We start from the raw sequence: 18,544 nt of genomic DNA, 5'->3' as shown, positions 1-18,544 counted from the left end.
CGACCCCCCCCCCCCCCCATCCCTTCCACACATCCCCACTACTACCCCCACGAGGGGAAACAGATGGAAAGACTGTCTCCAAAAAGAAATAGGACATTTGAATGTTGTTGTGTGATGTCACTGTTGGTCTGTTCGACTGAAACTGTCCTCTACATTTTCCTTCGCTGTATTTTTTCTTTTTACAATTCCTTCTCATTTTCAACCTTCTCCTCTTCCTCGTCATCATCATCATCATGGACCCTAACAGACTTGTTTGTATTCTCTCCTCTTTGTCATCCTGTCTTAGGAGGGGGCCTTCGCTCTGATGTTTAAAAGCAGTCATTTCCCCAGAGAGGCGGTAGCCACCAGGTCAGTATCCATGTCCACTCACATGTCTCTGTCTGTCTGGCCTATGCCATGACCTCACATAAGTCTGTCTATATATATGTACAGTATATATTTATATTGCTCATTCTAATATTTCTATATTTCTTAATTCATTTATTTGTATTGGTTTTGCGTGTATCGTTTTGTATTGTTAGGTATTAATGCACGGTTGGGAACATAAGCATTTGCTACACCCGCGATAACATCTGCGAAGTTTGTGTGCAAAATTTGATTTGAAAGGATCAACACCCATTGGCATTGACTAGTCGTCTCAGCTATCGCCACAATAAAGCAATAACAGCTTGACTCTATATAGCCCTATATTGATCTTCAGACTGTCTCTGCCAAGCTTCTATTCCATCTAATTAATGTCATGTATGATGACATCACTCTTCCCTAGCTACAGCTCCCTGCCCAGCGTAAAGAACTGTCAGAGAAGAGAAGGATACAGTAAACAGAGGGAAAGAAAAGAGCGTAATTGAGAAACGTGCCTGTTTTCTTTAAGCCTCAGGTGTGAATTACCCCAGCCAGGTGTAAGCTGTCAAACACAATGACTTAGAGATTTACGATTGTCATTTTTTTGATGGGAGTGTTATGTATGTCTGAGTACTTTTATCAGGTGCTTTGTGTACACACTGTCATAGGTCCTATTTGACACTATAGGAATAAAGGCTTGAGCTATATTCAGGTTATTTTTGCCACACCCTCTCCCCCCACCTGCAGTGGACACTATTTCCCTACTTTCAAGGCCCATAATGCAATTCTTCAGAAAGTGTGCGTGGCTTCACAACGTTTTCAGAGTTTTAGAAAATGGCAGAAATATGTGGCCGAAGTCCAACGAGAGCGGATACAAATAATTTCAGTTGAGCATACTAGAGCTACGCTTGTCTATTGGAAATTGATGCTCTTGCTAGCTTGTTAGCGTAACAAATGACTAGCTAGACATTTTATGACAAGTGTGTTATTAAATTTAATCTGGAGGGCCAGAGTACGATCTGGGTTTACCGGTAAACCCAGATCATTGTCAGATTTCCAGTTCATAAATTCAGAGCGTTTTGCTCTCTCTCAGCACACTGGACACTAGTGATGGGCATTCTGGCTCTTTTGGCTCCCAAACGGCTCTTTAAAAAAATATGTTTTGTATTTTTTCAAGTCAAACAGTTTGCAATAGTTTGACTATGAATGGTGTTAAAACAAATCTAATTAAATTATTAAATAAAATCATACTCTACCTTAACCACAATGTATTTAAAATGCATTGGTTTGTTATGAAAAATAATGCTATTAAACATTTGCATTTAAAGCATAACTTTTTAATGTATAGAAACAGAGTGCTTTGAATTAGTTAAATATATTCATTAAAATATTTTGATTATTCATATTCATATTTTCTAACTATTTGTATAGATTCGGCTCTTCTGACATGCGAGCCGGGTCTTAGAGCCGACTCGGTAAGGAATGGCGCTGGAGAATATTAGCTGGCATGGGGAGTTGACATTTAATCAGGAACGGGCATGCAACAGGACAGGAACGGCGTCAGAACTGGGAAACACAAAGACGGACGGCAAACAATGCACCAGCGGGGAACAGAGCTGGGGAAACGATAAATATAGGGGAGGTAATAAACAGGTGATTGAGTGAGTCCAGGTGAGTCCAATATCGCTGAAACGCGTGACGAGGGAAGGCAGGTGCGTAAATGATTGATGCAGGAGTGCGTAAATAAGAATTTGTTCTTGATTGACTTGCCTCGTTAAATAAAATAAAATAAACAGTGAGGTTTGACCGGACTGGGTTATGTGTTGTGGAAATGGCGACTGGCCTTCAAAATAAAAGTCCCTATTTGAAAGACGCAATATTTAGACAACATAATGTTAAAACAAGGTTGGAGTGTTGTAATTTGGAGCAATGAAATTGGGTATCAGTCTACTCAGTGACATCCACAGAACACAACTTGTGAAGAGTTTATATTAATATTAGCATCATAGCTCTTATCAGGGACTTTGAGGGAAATCACCTCCCAAGTCAGCCTATTGTGCGCACTGACAATCATATTCCACTGTACAGCCTTATTTAAGGATTGGGGATTAATTAAATGGTCTATCAGTCTACTCAGTACCCTAGTGCTTTTTTTTCCAACGTCCTCCTCAGAGTTCTCAGACTCCAAAACATCCACGTTGTATTGTTTTTCCTCTGGAGTAGTGTTCAATACACATAGTAGGTTGACTGGTACTATAAATGTGGCTCAATTCAGTGGTTTCATAGTCCCGCAATAAGAGCTAATGCTAATTAGATGCTAATGTTCTCTGGGTGTCAGCGAGTGGACTGATACCCCATGTGATTGATCCACAATCCATATGCAATTCTAAAGTCTAATACAGCCATTGTGATTACAATAGATTCTTGTCAAATGATTGTCTTTTGTTGAATTTCTATAACATTCCAACCTAGTTTGGCATGATCTATTCAATTATGGAATAATTCCACTATGCGTATTAATTAGCATCACCGTCAATGACAGACCTTTATTTTGATGGCGAACCGCACGTTCCACTATTGTGGCTGATCTTCACATAGGTGGGTCCGACCATTAATCAAATAAGATCTGTCTTATAAATGAGGGGTATTTTAGATGATGACACCTAGCTAGATAGTTAGCTAGCTAAATGTAGCTACTGAAACAGATTATGTCGTTTTGCTATATTTTTTGGGAAGAACATTGTTTGCATCCATCAGCTAGCTAGCTTTTTTTTTATGACCAGCACAGTCCAGAGCATGGGGAAGTGTCTGCGCTCGTACGCAGCGGTGCGCGAGACAAAACTTTACCAGCATCATAGCATACCAATCGGTGAATCGTTGTGTCAAATGAAATACGAGTGATAGTGTAATCAATGTGTAATAACTACGTCAAAAATGTATGAACGTGTTAAATTATTATGTGGCGTGCAGTCATATTCAGGTCCTGCTTGGTCAACAAGCTTATTTCACGAGTCAAATTGTGTTATTTTTTATTGATTTAACTAGGCAAGTCAGTTAAGAACAAATTCTTATTTACAATGGTGGCCTACTCAATCACAGCCGGATGTGATACAGTTTGGATTCGAATCAGGTACTGTAGTGACGTCTCTTGCACTGAGATGCAGTGCCTTAGACCACTGCTCCACTTGGGAGCATGTATTTAACATGTATCTTTTTTGACACATAAAGACCTAAAGGCGTTCCACAGTGTGTGTGTGTGTGTGCATGTGCTCGTGCATTTGTGTTTGTTCTCTCACACAAATCAAACAATTTATCTCCTGACCCCTCTGTCTTTCTCATGCTCGCCCTCTCTTTTCCCCTTTCTCCTTATCCCTCTATCCATCCCCTTTCTCTGTCTGTATCCTTCAGGAGAGGAAGTCCTCTGCTCATTGGTGTGCGGAGCAAGTATGAGCTGTCTGCAGAGCACATTCCAATCCAGTACAACACTGGTGAGCTCTGTTCCCCTCTATCAGACATTATCACTTTACAGTGTTCTTAAACCTCTCAGTCAGTGTTCCCACAGAAACTTGACTGTGTTATCAACCTAAAACACATCGTATTTCAATCAAACCACATCTCAACACATTCGGTTACATTATCTTCACGCACCGATCTCTTAATTTGAGATACGAGGGCGTAACTCGAACTGACGCATAAATATTGCACATGAGATTTGCATGAAAAGTTTGGTTATATGTCTGTAGTTCAAGTCCCGATTCAGGTCAATATGAAACACCCATAAATGAACTAATTAACTAACCAACTCATAAGCTAACCAACCAACCAGTCAGCTAACATAGTAATGCAGTTGTTTAAAGCTATCTGTGTTTGTGAGCAGTATCTGTATCTGTGTCCTAACACTAACAGTTGCAGTACTTACCATCTGATCCAGACTAATGGTTATGAAAGCCTGTTCTCCTGTGTGTGATAACATGTCATAATCTAAGCCTAATCCCGTTTTGTCCGTAGCTCCGTACTACTCTGTCCTGAGGGACTGTGCAGTTAATCCAGTGGTCCCAGAGGGTCAGAGGGCCGCTGAGCCCATATGTGAGCCAACTACCCAATGAACACTTGGGTGTTGTGGCTTGATCTCTGATTTGGTGTTCAGATTACTGCACTGTTGGAGCTAAAAACATAAGCATTTCGCTGCACCTGATAACATCTGCAAAATATGTGTACTTTACTAATAACATTTGATTGAACCACCTATTAAGAATTGCATGACTCACAACAATCAGATACCCTTAAATCAGACTGTCTCCAATGAATCAACTGTTGTATGATTGCATGAATCTACTCTCCAAAGAGACAAGTGCAAAAATGACAAGATTCATATTTTAAAAAATATATACAGTACCAGTCAAAAGTTTGGACACACGTACTCATTCATTTTAGGTTTTTAGTATTTACTATTTTCTAAATCAAATCAAAAGTATTTATATAGCCCTTCTTACATCAGCTGATGTTACAAAGTGCTGTACAGAAACCCAGCCTAAAACCCCAAACAGCAAGCAATGCAGGTGTAGAAGCACGGTGGCTAGGAAAAACTCCCTAGATAGGCCAAAACCTAGGAAGAAACCTAGAGAGGAACCAGGCTTATGAGGGGTGGCCAGTCCTCTTCTGGCTGTGCCGGGTGGAGATTATAACAGAACATGGCCAAGATGTTCAAATGTTCATAAATGACCAGCATGGTCAAATAATAATAATCACAGTAGTTGTCAAGGGTGCAACAAGTCAGCACCTCAGGAGTAAATGTTTCATAGCCGATCATTGTAATATCTCTACCGCTCCTGCTGTCTCTAGAGAGTTGAAAACAGCAGGTCTGGGACAGGTAGCACGTCCGGTGAACAGGTCAGGGTTCCATAGCCGCAGCCAGAACAGTTCAAACTGGAGCAGCAGCACGGACAGGTGGACTGGGGACAGCAAGGGGACATCATGCCGGGTAGTCCTGAGGCATGGTCCTAGGGCTCAGGTCCTCCGAGAGAGAGAAAGAAAGAGCATACTTAAATTCACACGTCACCGGATAAGACAAGAGAAGTACTCCAGATAACAGACTGACCCTAGCCCCCCGACACATAAACTACTGCAGCATAAATACTGGAGGCTGAGATATGAGGGGTCAGGAGACACTGGCCCCATCCAATGATACCCCGGACAGGGCCAAACAGGCAGGATATAACCCCACCCACTTTGCCAAAGCACCCACACCACTAGAGGGATATCTTCAACCACCAACTTACCATTCTGAGACAAGGCCGAGTATGGCCCATAAAGATCTCCGCCAAGGCACAACCCAAAGGGGGGCGCCAACCCAGACAGGAAGATCACGTCACTGACTCAACCCACTCAAGTGACGCACCCCTCCTAGGGACGGCATGGAAGAGCACCAGTAAGCCAGTAACTCAGCCCCTGTGATAGGGTTAGAGGCAGAGAATCCCAGTGGAGAGAGGGGAACCGGCCAGGCAGAGACAGCAAGGGCGGTTCGTTGCTCCAGTGCCTTTCCGTTCACCTTCACACTCCTGGGCCAGACTACACTCAATCATATGACCTACTGAAGAGATGAGTCTTCAGTAAAGACTTAAAGGTTGAGACAGAGTCTCCGTCTCTCACATGGGAAGGCAGACCATTCCATAAAAATTGAGCTCTATAGGAGAACGCCCTGCCTCCGTTTGCTTAGAAATTCTAGGGACAATTAGGAGGACTGCGTCTTGTGACCGTAGCGTACGTTTAGGTATGTACGGCAGGACCAAATCGGAAAGATAGGTAAGAAGCAATGCTTTGTAGGTTAGCAGTAAAACCTTGAAATCAGCCCTTGCCTTAACAGGAAGCCAGTGTAGGGAGGCTAGCACTGGAGTAGTATGTTCAAATGTTTTGGTTCTAGTCAGGATTCTAGCAGCCGTATTTAGCGCTAACTGAAGTTTATTTAGTGCTTTATCCAGGTAGCCGGAAAGTAGAGCATTGCAGTAGTCTAACCTAGAAGTTACAAAAGCATGGATTAATTTTTCTGCATCATTTTTGGATAGAAAGTTTCTGATTTATGCAATGTTACGTAGATGGAAAAAAGCTGTCCATGAAACAGTCTTGATGTGTTCGTCAAAAGAGAGATCAGGGTCCAGAGTAACGCCGAGGTCCTGCATAGTTTTATTTGAGACGACTGTACAACCATCAAGATTAATTTTCATATTCAACAGAAGATCTCTTTGTTTCTTGGGACCTAGAACAAGCATCTCTGTTTTGTCCGAGTTTAAAAGTAGAAAGTTTGCAGCCATCCACTTCCTTATGTCTGAACACAGGCTTCTAGCGAGGGCAATTTTGGGGCTTCACCACGATTCGTTGAAATGTACTGCTGTGTGTCATCCGCATAGCAGTGAAAGTTAACATTATGTTTTCGAATGACATCCCCAAGAGGTAAAATATATAGTGAAAACAATAGTGGTCCTAAAACGGAACCTTGAGGAACACCGAAATTTACAGTTGATTTGTCAGAGGACAAACCATTCACAGAGACAAACTGATATCTTTCCAACAGATAAGATCTAAACCAGGCCAGAACTTGTCCGTGTAGACCAATTTGGGTTTCCAATCTCTCCAAAAGAATGTGGTGATCGATGGTATCAAAAGCAGCACTAAGGTCCAGGAGCACGAGGACAGATGCAGAGCCTCGGTCTGATGCCATTAAAAGGTAGAATAATTTTAAAGACATCAAAACTATTACATAACACATATGGAATCATGTAGTAAGCAAAAAAAGTGTTAAACATATATTTTCGATTATTCAAAGTAGCCACCCTTTGCCTTGATGATATAAAATATATTTTGCATTGTTAAACACTTTTTTGGTTACTACATGATTCCATATGTGTTATTTCATAGTTTTGATGTCTTCACTATTATTCTACAATGTATAAAATAGTAAAAAATAAACGAAAAACCCTGGAATGAGTAGGTGTGTCCAAACCTTTGACTGGTACTGCATGTGTTTGAGAAATCACTCTTGCTTCTTGTGGAAATGCCAATACGATGTTGAACCTCTATGAGATATCATAGCCCTCTCCAAATTATACATTTAAAATATGCTTCTTGAAAAGTGTCACAATAAATCTGCCCCTTACCTACTCATTCAGTTAATAACAGTCATGGGTTTGGTGTGTTATGTTCTCTTTGTGTGTATCAACAATTTGGAGACAGAACACCCTGTAGGTATGTTGGTTGTGTCTTCATCTGTTTACTTAACTACGCTCAGATTTATTATTGCAGTTTCTAGATGGAGACTGGGGTCCGGTCTAAAGTCCAATGAGAAAGGAATGAGGAAGGGAAGTAGATAATGGGTTTGCTTCTCTCAGTACCATAAAGTGGCTTCCTTCTCTCTGCTCCTTTCCCTCATCTTTTTTAAAACACAGGATTAGGTGAAAGCAACATAGTGGATGCCTACTGTAAATTCACCTGTGGAGTACAGATGAAGGGAAAGAGACGAGGAGAGAACAAGGTCATTTATCGCTATTGGGGACTAATACTCCTGGCCCCATCATGACTGCAGTGCTCTACTGTAACTGTGCTTAAGGGCAAACGCCCCTCAACTGCGTTCAGTCACCTTATAAATAATATGTGACAAATCAATACGGATGGCAGTTTGAACCTCCACCTGATTATTAATTCCAGAATCTTCTGAAGCAATGTAACCAGATGATTAGCATGTTCATTTATGGTCAAAGGAGCCTTGGCTCAGATTGCTCCTCTCCTCTGTTGTTTGTCAATCACAATCATGAACTTGTTTTGGTTTGCAATCATCGGGTTAAAACAGCTGTTACCAGTTTATGAAAAATTACAAAATGTTTTAGGTGGAGAGTTCAAGTAAAGCAGAAGTGTTGATTTCAGTGATCCATCTCTGGTTGTTCTAGTGCTCAGTTTGAACCATGAACCATAACCCATGCCCTATACCCCCTGCCCTCTGTCGAGTAGCTATGTTCAAAGAGGGGGTCCAGGAAAAGAACAGCCATAACCGGCCAGATATCGCCAATGCTGTGAATTCTGCTGAAGACGGCAAGGCTGTGGAGTACTACTTTGCTTCTGACGCTAGGTGAGCTGAAAGCCCTAGGTGTGTGTGTGAACACGTGCACGGTGTGTGTGTGGCGCATGCATTTGTGCTTGTCTCGTGATCCTTTTTTTCTTTCTCCTCCTTGCTCTCCCTGCCCAGTGCCATCATAGAGCACACCAACAAGGTGATCTACCTGGAGGATGATGACATAGCAGCGGTTGTAGGGGGGAAGCTGTCCCTCCATAGGCTGAACCGCCTGGCAGGGGAGGTTCCTGTCCGGGCCATCCAGACCCTCCAGATGGAATTGCAGGAGATCATGAAAGGTCAGAGGTTAGAGGTCATAGGGCTCGTCGCCATGGAAACCGAAGGGTTAATTAGGAGTAAGATAGAGTGTCCCAGGCCCTACACACTGACCTAGGGTCAGTTCTGTGCAAGGTTAATGTGCAATATTTAGGATTTGAGGAGGGAAAGCTGATTCTCGATATGTACCTAAAGGGACCTTAAACCTAGAGCCGGTCAGTATCGATACCTTCCCATTCACAAAGACATGTCAAAGATAAGGTCTAATGTCATACTAGTAAAATGTAGTCTGATATTACACAGAGAACACATACCCATTTGGCCACACATACTGTATTGAAGCTGCTATACCTCTAAGAACACTAGAATAAGATCTCCCTCTGCTGACGTTAGTGAGTAACTACACCTGTGTAGTAACCACTGTCCCTATTGTGTCCTTATCTTTTCTGTGTAGGTAACTTTGAGGCATTCATGCAAAAGGAGATCTTTGAACAGCCAGAGTCTGTGTTCAACACCATGAGGGGGCGGATCTGCTTCGACACCAACAAAGGTAGCTTACCATGACTAAGTCATATCCTGATCCGGTCCCTCCCTATTGTTCCAGGATGCTGATGGCACAGTGCCCTAGGCTCAATCAATATTAGCACAGCAATTCACGGAGGCATACGTTATTAAAAACAAAAGCTATGTTTGTGAGAAGTAGGCATTGGTCTGAAGCCGATAAAGGAAATTCACATGAGCACCACAATGCCTACTTCAACGTCTACCAAGGTTTTCCAGCACACAGCTTTGACCTACTACTGTAGCTATGTTGGTCTATTGTACTTCAAACTATGTGTAGGCAGGTGGCTTAGGATTCAAACCTTCTCAAACAGCCTAATTCACAGTCTTAAGATGAGGTGCACCCACAATAATGTGATTTGTACTGCATACAAGGTAAGTTATTGGATTCTTCATACACCACACTAAGACGTTATCCCATTCCACTACCGTTTCAAGGTTTATTTGTTTATATGACAGCAAGCTTTTATACTTACAAGATCATCAGGCTTTATTGAGTGAGCTGTTTTGTCTTGTAGTAATGTGGTGCCTACTGGGATTTCATAATATTTTGCTGTGCTGATCAATGGGCAGTGAATATGTAGTCCAAAGTTATGTTTGTATTTATTTTTGCAATAATGGTGATGCTACAATAATATACATTTACAATAGGCCTATATCAAAAAATACATTCAGCCTAATGATAAATATATATATATATATATACACAGTACATGCAGTACTAGTCAACAGTTTGGACACACCTACTCATTCCAGGGTTTCTTTATTTCTACTATTTTCTACATTGTAGAATTAAGAAAACCCCTTGAATGAGTAGCCTTATTTTAAAATTGATTATTTGTTTTTTTCCTCATCAATCAATCATCAATATGACAAAGCAAAAACAGGTTTTTAGAAATGTTTGCAAATTTATTACAAATAAAAAACGGAAATATGACATTTACAAATGTATTCATACCCTTTCCTCAGAACTTTATTGAAGCACCTTTGGCAGCAATTACAGCATAGAGTCTTCTTGGGTACGACGCTACAAGCTTGGCACACCTATATTTTGGGAATTTTTCCCATTCTTCTCTGCAGATCCTCTCAAGCTCTGTCAGATTGGATGGGGAGCGTCGCTGCACAGCTATTTTCAGGTCTCCAGAGACGCTCGATCGGATTCAAGTCTGGGCCACTCAAGGACATTCAGAGACTTGGCATGAACCCACTCCTGCGTTGTCTTGGCTGTGTGCTTAGGGTCGTTGTCCTGTTGGAAGGTGAACCTTCACCCCAATCTGAGATCCTGAGTGCTCTGGAGCAGGTTTTCATCAAGGATCTCTCCGTTCATCTTTGCCTCGATCCTGACTAGTCTTTCAGTCCCTGCCGCTGAAAAACATCCCACAGCATGATACTGCCACGACCATGCTTCACTGTAGGGATGGTGCCAGATCTCCTCCAGACATGACGCTTGGCATTCAGGCCAAAGAGGTCAATCTTGGTTTCATCAGACCAGAGAATCTTGTTTCTCATGGTCTGAGAGTCTTTAGGTTCCTTTTGGCAAACTCCAAGCGGGCTGTCGTGCCATTTACTGAGGAGAGGCTTCCTTCTGGCCACTCTTCCATAAAGGCCTGATTGCTGGAGTGCTGCAGAGATGGTTGTCCTTTTGGAAGGTTCTCCCATCTCCACAGAGGAACTCTGGAGCTCTGTCAGAGTGACCATCGGGTTCTTGGTCACCTCCCTGACCAAGGCCCTTCTCCACCGATTGCTCAGTTTAGCCGGGCAGCCAGCTTGGTGGTTCCAAACGTCTTCCATTTAAGAATGATAGAGAATACTGTGTTCTTGGGGACCTTCAATGATGCAGACATTCCCCACATCTGTGCCTCGACACAGTCTTGTCTCGGAGGTCTACGGACAATTCCTTCGACCTCATGGCTTGGTTTTTGCTCCGACATGCATTGTCAACTGTGGGATCTTATATAGACAGGTGTGTGTCTTTCTAAATCATGTCCAATCAATTGAATTTACCACAGTTGGACTCCAGTCAAGTTATAGAAACATCTCAAGTTATAGAAACATCTCAAGGATGATGAATGGAAACAGGACGCACCTGAGCTCAATTTCAAGTCTCATAGAAAACGGTCTGAATTTCTGTTTTTAATGTTTAATACATTTGCTAATATAAATTTTTTTTTTTTTTTATTTAATCAAATTTTAAGGGTGTAACGTAACAAAATGTGGAAAAAGTCCAGGAGTCTAGGGTACTTTCTGAAGGCACTGTGAATGTGTGTGTGTATATATATATATAAATATACTGCTCCAAAAAATAAAGGGAACACTTAAACAACACAATGTAACTCCAAGTCAATCACACTTCTGTGAAATCAAACTGTCCACTTAGGAAGCAACACTGATTGACAATACATTTCACATGCTGTTGTGCAAATGGAATAGACAACAGGTGGAAATTATAGGCAATTAGCAAGACACCCCCAATAAAGGAGCGTTTCTGCAGGTGGTGACCACGTCTCAGTTCCTATGCTTCCTGGCTGATGTTTTGGTCACTTTTGAATGCTGGCGGTGCTTTCACTCTAGTGGTAGCATGAGACGGAGTCTACAATCCACACAAGTGGCTCAGGTAGTGCAACTCATCCAGGATAGCACATCAATGCGAGCTGTGGCAAGAAGGTTTGCTGTGTCTGTCAGCGTAGTGTCCAGAGCATGGAGGCGCTACCAAGAGACAGGCCAGTACATCAGGAGACGTGGAGGAGGCCGTAGGAGGGCAACAACCCAACAGCAGGACCGCTACCTCCTCCTTTGTGCAAGGAGGAGCAGGAGGAGCACTGCCAGAGCCCTGCAAAATGACCTCCAGCAGGCCACAAATGTGCATGTGTCTGCTCAAACGGTCAGAAACAGACTCCATGAGGGTGGTATGAGGGCCCGACGTCCACAGGTGGGGGTTGTGCTTACAGCCCAACATCGTGAAGGACGTTTGGCATTTGCCAGAGAACACCAAGATTGGCAAATTCGCCACTGGCGCCCTGTGCTCTTCACAGATGAAAGCAGGTTCACACTGAGCACATGTGACAGACGTGACAGAGTCTGGAGACGCCATGGAGAACGTTCTGCTGCCTGCAACATCCTCCAGCATGACCGGTTTGGCGGTGGGTCAGTCATGGTGTGGGGTGGCATTTCTTTGGGGGGCCGCACAGCCCTCTATGTGCCTGCCAGAGGTAGCCTGACTGCCATTAGGTACCGAGATGAGCTCCTCAGACCTCTTGTGAGACCATATGCTGGTGCGGTTGGCCCTGGGTTCCTCCTAATGCAAGACAATGCTAGACCTCATGTGGCTGGAGTGTGTCATCAGTTCCTGCAAGAGGAAGAAATTGATGCTATGGACTGGCCCGCCCGTTCCCCAGACCTGAATCCAATTGAGCACATCTGGGACATCATGTCTCGCTCCATCCACCAACGCCACGTTGCACCACAGACTGTCATCAGGAGCATTCCCAGGCGTTGTAGGGAGGTCATACAGGCACGTGGAGGCCACACACACTACTGAGCCTCATTTTGACTTGTTTTAAGGACATTACATCAAAGTTGGATCAGCCTGTAGTGTGGTTTTCCACTTTAATTTTGAGTGTGACTCCAAATCCAGACCTCCATGGGTTGATAAATTTGATTTCCATTGATAATTTTTGCGTGATTTTTGTTGTCAGCACATTCAACTATGTAAAGAAAAAAGTATTTCATAAGAATATTTCATTCATTCAGATCTAGGATGTGTTATTTTAGTGTTCCCTTTATTTTTTTGAGCAGTATGTGTATAAATACACTGTACATACACACAGTGTATTTATATACGTACACACACTTTTATTTTAATAGCAGGTCACTGTAAAGTCCATAATCCCACTGAAGAGTAAATTAGGCTGTTTGAGAAGGTTTGAATCCCAGGCAACATGCCTATACATTGTTTTTAGTACAATAAACCAAAATAGTTACTCTAGTAGGTCAAAGCTTTGTGCTGGAAAACCTTAGTAGAGCATGGTTGAACTAGGCATTGTGGTGCTCACAAATGTCCTCTTTTTTTCAGCTTCAGGCCAATGCCAACTTCTCACTTAAAACATAGTTTTTTACACTGGAAGGTGATTTTATGTTCATGGTGAATTATACAACATTTCCAGAGACAAAGGCAGATTTTTTTAGCAACCAAAAGGCTGTCATTGGCAATGCTGTTCTAACCTGTAATGCGGCCTCTGGCAAAATGTCTGGACCTTAGTGGCATAGGTGGTGTGCTTGCATAACTGCAAGGGTTGCTGGTTTAAACCCTGGTCTGCTGACTGTTGCCCTCTAAAATCAGTTTTGAACTAACTAGATTGGGACAGTCTTACATTTTAAAATGACTTCCCATTCAAATCAACGTTTTAACTCCGGTTGACTTTTGAAGGTCTTAGCACAGCCAAAAAGGTAGCACCTCGTTTGTTCTCTTTTGGCACATGAGAGCAATAACTTCTAAATGTCATCCAAACGGTTGCCCTTGCAAACTTATTCAGTCAGAAATGTAGCAAGTGTAATGGTCACGTTATGGACCTGTGGTCTTGTTCTTATCCGACGCCTAGACATTGAGCTAGGTCGGGGCAGCAAATCATATTGTTTCCTAATGCTATCGACCCTGTTCAAAATCCGGTATGCGGTTCTCGGTAACGGCCTGACGGTTCATGACGAGCGACAGGGAATGTGTTGTGTGCCGCCAATCAAGGTGATTTGCACTCTCCCCTTCACCATTTTCATCGACTTTGGTATCATGTTGGATTAGATATGATGATAGGGACATTTGAATTTAACATTGAGCTTCAACCGAAGCCTACGCGACAATAATTAACAGTTACTATGTGGAAGTATAGGCCTACTGTGCTGTAAGACTGGAGACGTGCCACAACTGCAAAACATATATTTATAAACCAATACAAACACCCACTTACTATGTGACCCCCTATTCCTGAGCCTCATATCAAAACCCATAATATATATATATATTTTTAAATCATGTTTTTAAAAATGTATAATTCATAGTTAAAGAAAAAAGGTAGAATAAACAGCTTTGGACAAATAAAAATATTGTCAACGCAATCCCAACATTCACATAAAACCCCTAAATATCTGAACAATATCCCTCTCACCTCTTGGCTCTATATGCTAATGCTGGTGGTCTCCTCTCTTCTGTCCTATCTTGTCCAGTGATCCTGGGGGGATTGAAGGACCACATGAAGGAGATCAAACGCTGCAGACGCCTCATCATGATTGGCTGTGGAACCAGCTTCCATGCTGCCGTGGCTGTAAGTGAACCAACCAGAAGTGCGATTGAGAAGGAGAAAGGAAAGATGATGGTGATGACCTCTCTTCCCCTCTCCCCTTCACCTCTCAGACCAGACAAGCTCTGGAGGAGCTGACTGAGCTTCCTGTCATGGTGGAGCTGGCTAGCGACTTCCTAGACCGCAACACGCCCGTCTTCAGAGACGACGTCTGCTTCTACATCAGCCAATCAGGTAATGCCATACTGCGTTGGTGGGTAGACTGCTGTTTATATTTTATTGCTAGTGTTTCATAAAATGCTAGTGTTTTTGTTATTTCACTCTCTATGGTGGAAACTGTGGAGACTCCGATACAAGAGAATGCTAGTACAGAGACTATAATCTGTTGGATTGGGGAGAATTCTAGTGTTTGTATGAATGCTAAGTTGCCTCTGTCCTCTGCGCCTTCCTCCCCTCAGGTGAGACAGCAGACACCCTGATGGCTCTGAGGTACTGTAAGGATAGAGGTGCTCTGACGGTGGGGGTCACCAACACAGTGGGCTCCTCCATCTCAAGAGACACAGACTGCGGGGTGCACATCAATGCTGGTCCAGAGATCGGTGTGGCCAGTACCAAGGCCTACACCAGCCAGTTTGTGGCTCTCATCATGTTTGGTCTGATGATGAGTGAGGACAGGATCTCCCTGCAGACAAGGAGGCTGGAGATCATCAATGGACTCAGGATACTCCCAGGTGAGTCTATAAACCACAACACCCACTATGATAATGTTTAACCCATTATCACCTTCTCACTGTAACCAACATGATATCACTATGACTAACACACTTTAACCAATATACTGCCTGATCTCACCAGCAAAAACACCACTTTGTTGTTTTTACTAAACCTTACTAAACTTTTTCACCCCCTATTCCTCTCCTCCCCTCCCTCTCTCAGAGTTGATCAAGAAGGTGTTGACTCTGGATAAGAACATCAAGTCAATAGCAGATGAGCTATATGAGCAGAGGTCTTTGCTGGTCATGGGCCGAGGCTTCAACTACGCTACCTGTCTAGAGGGGGCACTGGTGAGAACAGATCTAGCATTAGCTCACCCACCCTAAATACTAACCCTCAACCGTTATAGGAACCATGAAAAACTGACCTCAGGTCAGCGTCCATCTAGGGGCAATGTTTGGCATTTCCTCCTCTTTTCCGCTTCTTTATATACCATTAAACCTCTATATATATATATGCACACTCTGACATGATAATACTGATGATTATGTCATTTAACTGATTGATTCCTCCCATACAGAAAATCAAGGAAATCCCCTACATGCATTCAGAGGGCATCTTGGCTGGGGAGCTGAAGCACGGTCCTCTGGCTCTGATTGACAAGCACATGCCGGTCATCATGATCATCATGAGAGACGCCTGCTACACCAAGTGTCAGAACGCACTGCAGCAAGTCACAGCCAGATCGGTACGTTACATTACTCACTCACACAGGCTGCATTTAGAAAGACAGCCAAATGAATTGATCTTTTGACCAATCACATCAGATCTTTTTACATCAGATTTTTTTCAGCGCTGGAGACCAATTATCCGAATTTGGCTGCCTGTCTATCAACGCAACCTTATTCAGATACACACACCCACAACTAAAACTTGCTCAGTAGGGACATTTTGATGTAAAATATCCCATGAGTACTAACATGTAAAGTTCATAGGAGCACATCACATTTGGTGTCAAATTTAAGCATCTATTTTTTTTTATTCCTGATTTTTTTTAAATTTAACCTTTATTTAACTAGGCAAGTCAGTTAAGAACAAATTCTTATTTTCAATGACGGCTAGGAACAGTGGGTTAACTGCCTTGTTCAGGGGCAGAACAACAGATTTTTACCCTTGTCAGCTCGGGGATTTGATCTAGCAACCTTTCAGTTACTGGCCCAACTGTCTAACCACTAGGCTACCTGCCACCCCCAATAAATAAGGCATACAGTGGGGAGAACAAGTATTTGATACCCTGCTGATTTTGCAGGTTTTCCTACTTACAAAGCATGTAGATGTCTGTAATTTTATCATAGGTACACTTCAACTGTGAGAGACGGAATCTAAAACAAAAATGATTTTTAAGTAATTAATTTGCATTTTATTGCATGACATAAGTATTTGATCACCTACCGACCAGTAAGAATTCCTGCTCTCACAGACCTGTTAGTTTTTCTTTAAGAAGCCCTCCTGTTCTCCACTCATTACCTGTATTAACTGCACCTGTTTGAACTCGTTACCTGTATAAAAGACACCTGTCCACACACTCAATCAAACAGACTCCAACCTCTCCACAATGGCCAAGACCAGAGAGCTGTGTAAGGACATCAGGGATACAATTGTAGAACTGCACAAGGCTGGGATGGGCTACAGGACAATAGGCAAGCAGCTTGGTGAGAAGGTAACAACTATTGGCGCAATTATTAGAAAATTGAAGAAGTTCAAGATGACGGTCAATCACCCTCGGTCTGGGGCTCCATGCGAGATCTTACCTCGTGGGACATCAATGATCATGAGGAAGGTGAGGAATCAGCCCAAAACTACACGGCAGGACCTGGTCAATGACCTGAAGAGAGCTGGGACCACAGTCTCAAAGAAAACCATTAGTAACACACTACGCCATCATGGATTAAAATCCTGCAGTGCACGCAAGGTCCCCCTGCTCAAGCCAGCGCATGTCCAGGCCCGCCTGAAGTTTGCCAATGACCATCTGGATGATCCAGAGGAGGAATGGGAGAAGGTCATGTGGTCTGATGAGACAAAAATTGAGCTTTTTGGTCTAAACTCCACTCCCCGTGTTTGGAGGAAGAAGAAGGATGAGTACAACCCCAAGAACACCATCCCAACCGTGAAGCATAGAGGTGAAAACATCATTCTTTGGAGATGCTTTTCTGCAAAGGGGACAGGACGACTGCACCGTATTGAGGGGAGGCTGGATGGGGCCCATGTATCACGAGATCTTGGCCAACAACCTCCTTCCCTCAGTAAGAGCATTGAAGATAGGTCGTGGCTGGGTCTTCCAGCTTGACAATGACCCGAAACACACAGCCAGGGCAACTAAGGAGTGGCTCCGTATGAAGCATCTCAAGGTCCTGGAGTGGCCTAGCCTGTCTCCAGACCTGAACCCAATAGAACATCTTTGGAGGGAGCTGAAAGTCCGTATTGCCCAGCGACAGCCCCAAAACCTGAAGGATCTGGAGAAGGTCTGTATGGAGGAGTGGGCCAAAATCTCTGCTGCAGTGTGTGCAAACCTGGTCAAGAACTACAGGAAACGTATGATCTCTGTAATTGCAAACAAAGGTTTCTGTACCAAATATTAAGTTCTGCTTTTCTGATGTATCAAATACTTATGTCATGCAATAAAATGAAAATTAATTACTTTAAAATCATACAATGTGATTTTCTGGATTTTTGTTTTAGATTCCGTCTCTCACAGTTGAAGTGTACCTATGATAAAAATTACAGAACTCTACATGCTTTGTAAGTAGGAAAACCTGCAAAATCGGCAGTGTATCGAATACTTGTTCTCCCCACTGTATGTACATTGTTTTCAACCTTTTTCCATCATAAAAATGTGGGAAAGGCAAAGGCTTTGATTTCTGGTCAAACAGATGGAAAAGGGGCCTTAGAAAACGTCTTAAAAAGGTATTAGAAATACATCAAAACACAATAATGCTGAAGTAAAGACCCCAGCCAACTAATATCAGCATTTATATTTTGTTTTGTTGAAATGATTTGCCTTCTGTAAGTTTAAGAAATATTGCCTAGTGTCTTATAATTATTTTACAAAAACCCACATATCTTGAAGATATTTTCCAATTTCTCTCATGACGGAGGATAATGAAAGTTCACAGAAGTAACAAGTGAAGGTTAACTTGCCAATTAGTTAGTGTTTTTACTGCTAACAATTTGTTTATGATTTATTAAGTGATTAAAACGCTTC

The 18,544-nt window shown here is 42.7% G+C and overlaps 1 protein-coding gene across 2 annotated transcripts in view; it reads left to right on the top strand.

Moving 5' to 3' along the window:
- The window catches only part of LOC139366154 (glutamine--fructose-6-phosphate aminotransferase [isomerizing] 2-like), a 40,532-nt gene that overhangs the window by 18,705 nt on the left and 3,283 nt on the right, over nt 1-18,544 (top strand). Inside the window, exons 7-17 of one of the 2 annotated variants that reach the window (XM_071103315.1) lie at nt 287-348; nt 3,751-3,830; nt 4,351-4,428; nt 8,341-8,458; nt 8,576-8,739; nt 9,171-9,266; nt 14,495-14,592; nt 14,682-14,802; nt 15,027-15,299; nt 15,505-15,632; nt 15,863-16,030. In XM_071103315.1, coding sequence (XP_070959416.1) covers nt 287-348; nt 3,751-3,830; nt 4,351-4,428; nt 8,341-8,458; nt 8,576-8,739; nt 9,171-9,266; nt 14,495-14,592; nt 14,682-14,802; nt 15,027-15,299; nt 15,505-15,632; nt 15,863-16,030 — 1,386 coding nt within the window. The remainder of the gene's footprint in view (nt 1-286; nt 349-3,750; nt 3,831-4,350; nt 4,429-8,340; nt 8,459-8,575; nt 8,740-9,170; nt 9,267-14,494; nt 14,593-14,681; nt 14,803-15,026; nt 15,300-15,504; nt 15,633-15,862; nt 16,031-18,544) is intronic. The other variant, XM_071103316.1, reaches the window with a different exon arrangement.

Source organism: Oncorhynchus clarkii, chromosome 14 (assembly GCF_045791955.1).
Source record: "Oncorhynchus clarkii lewisi isolate Uvic-CL-2024 chromosome 14, UVic_Ocla_1.0, whole genome shotgun sequence".
Taxonomy (NCBI): domain Eukaryota; kingdom Metazoa; phylum Chordata; class Actinopteri; order Salmoniformes; family Salmonidae; genus Oncorhynchus; species Oncorhynchus clarkii.
This window is presented reverse-complemented; position numbering and strand designations above follow the sequence as displayed.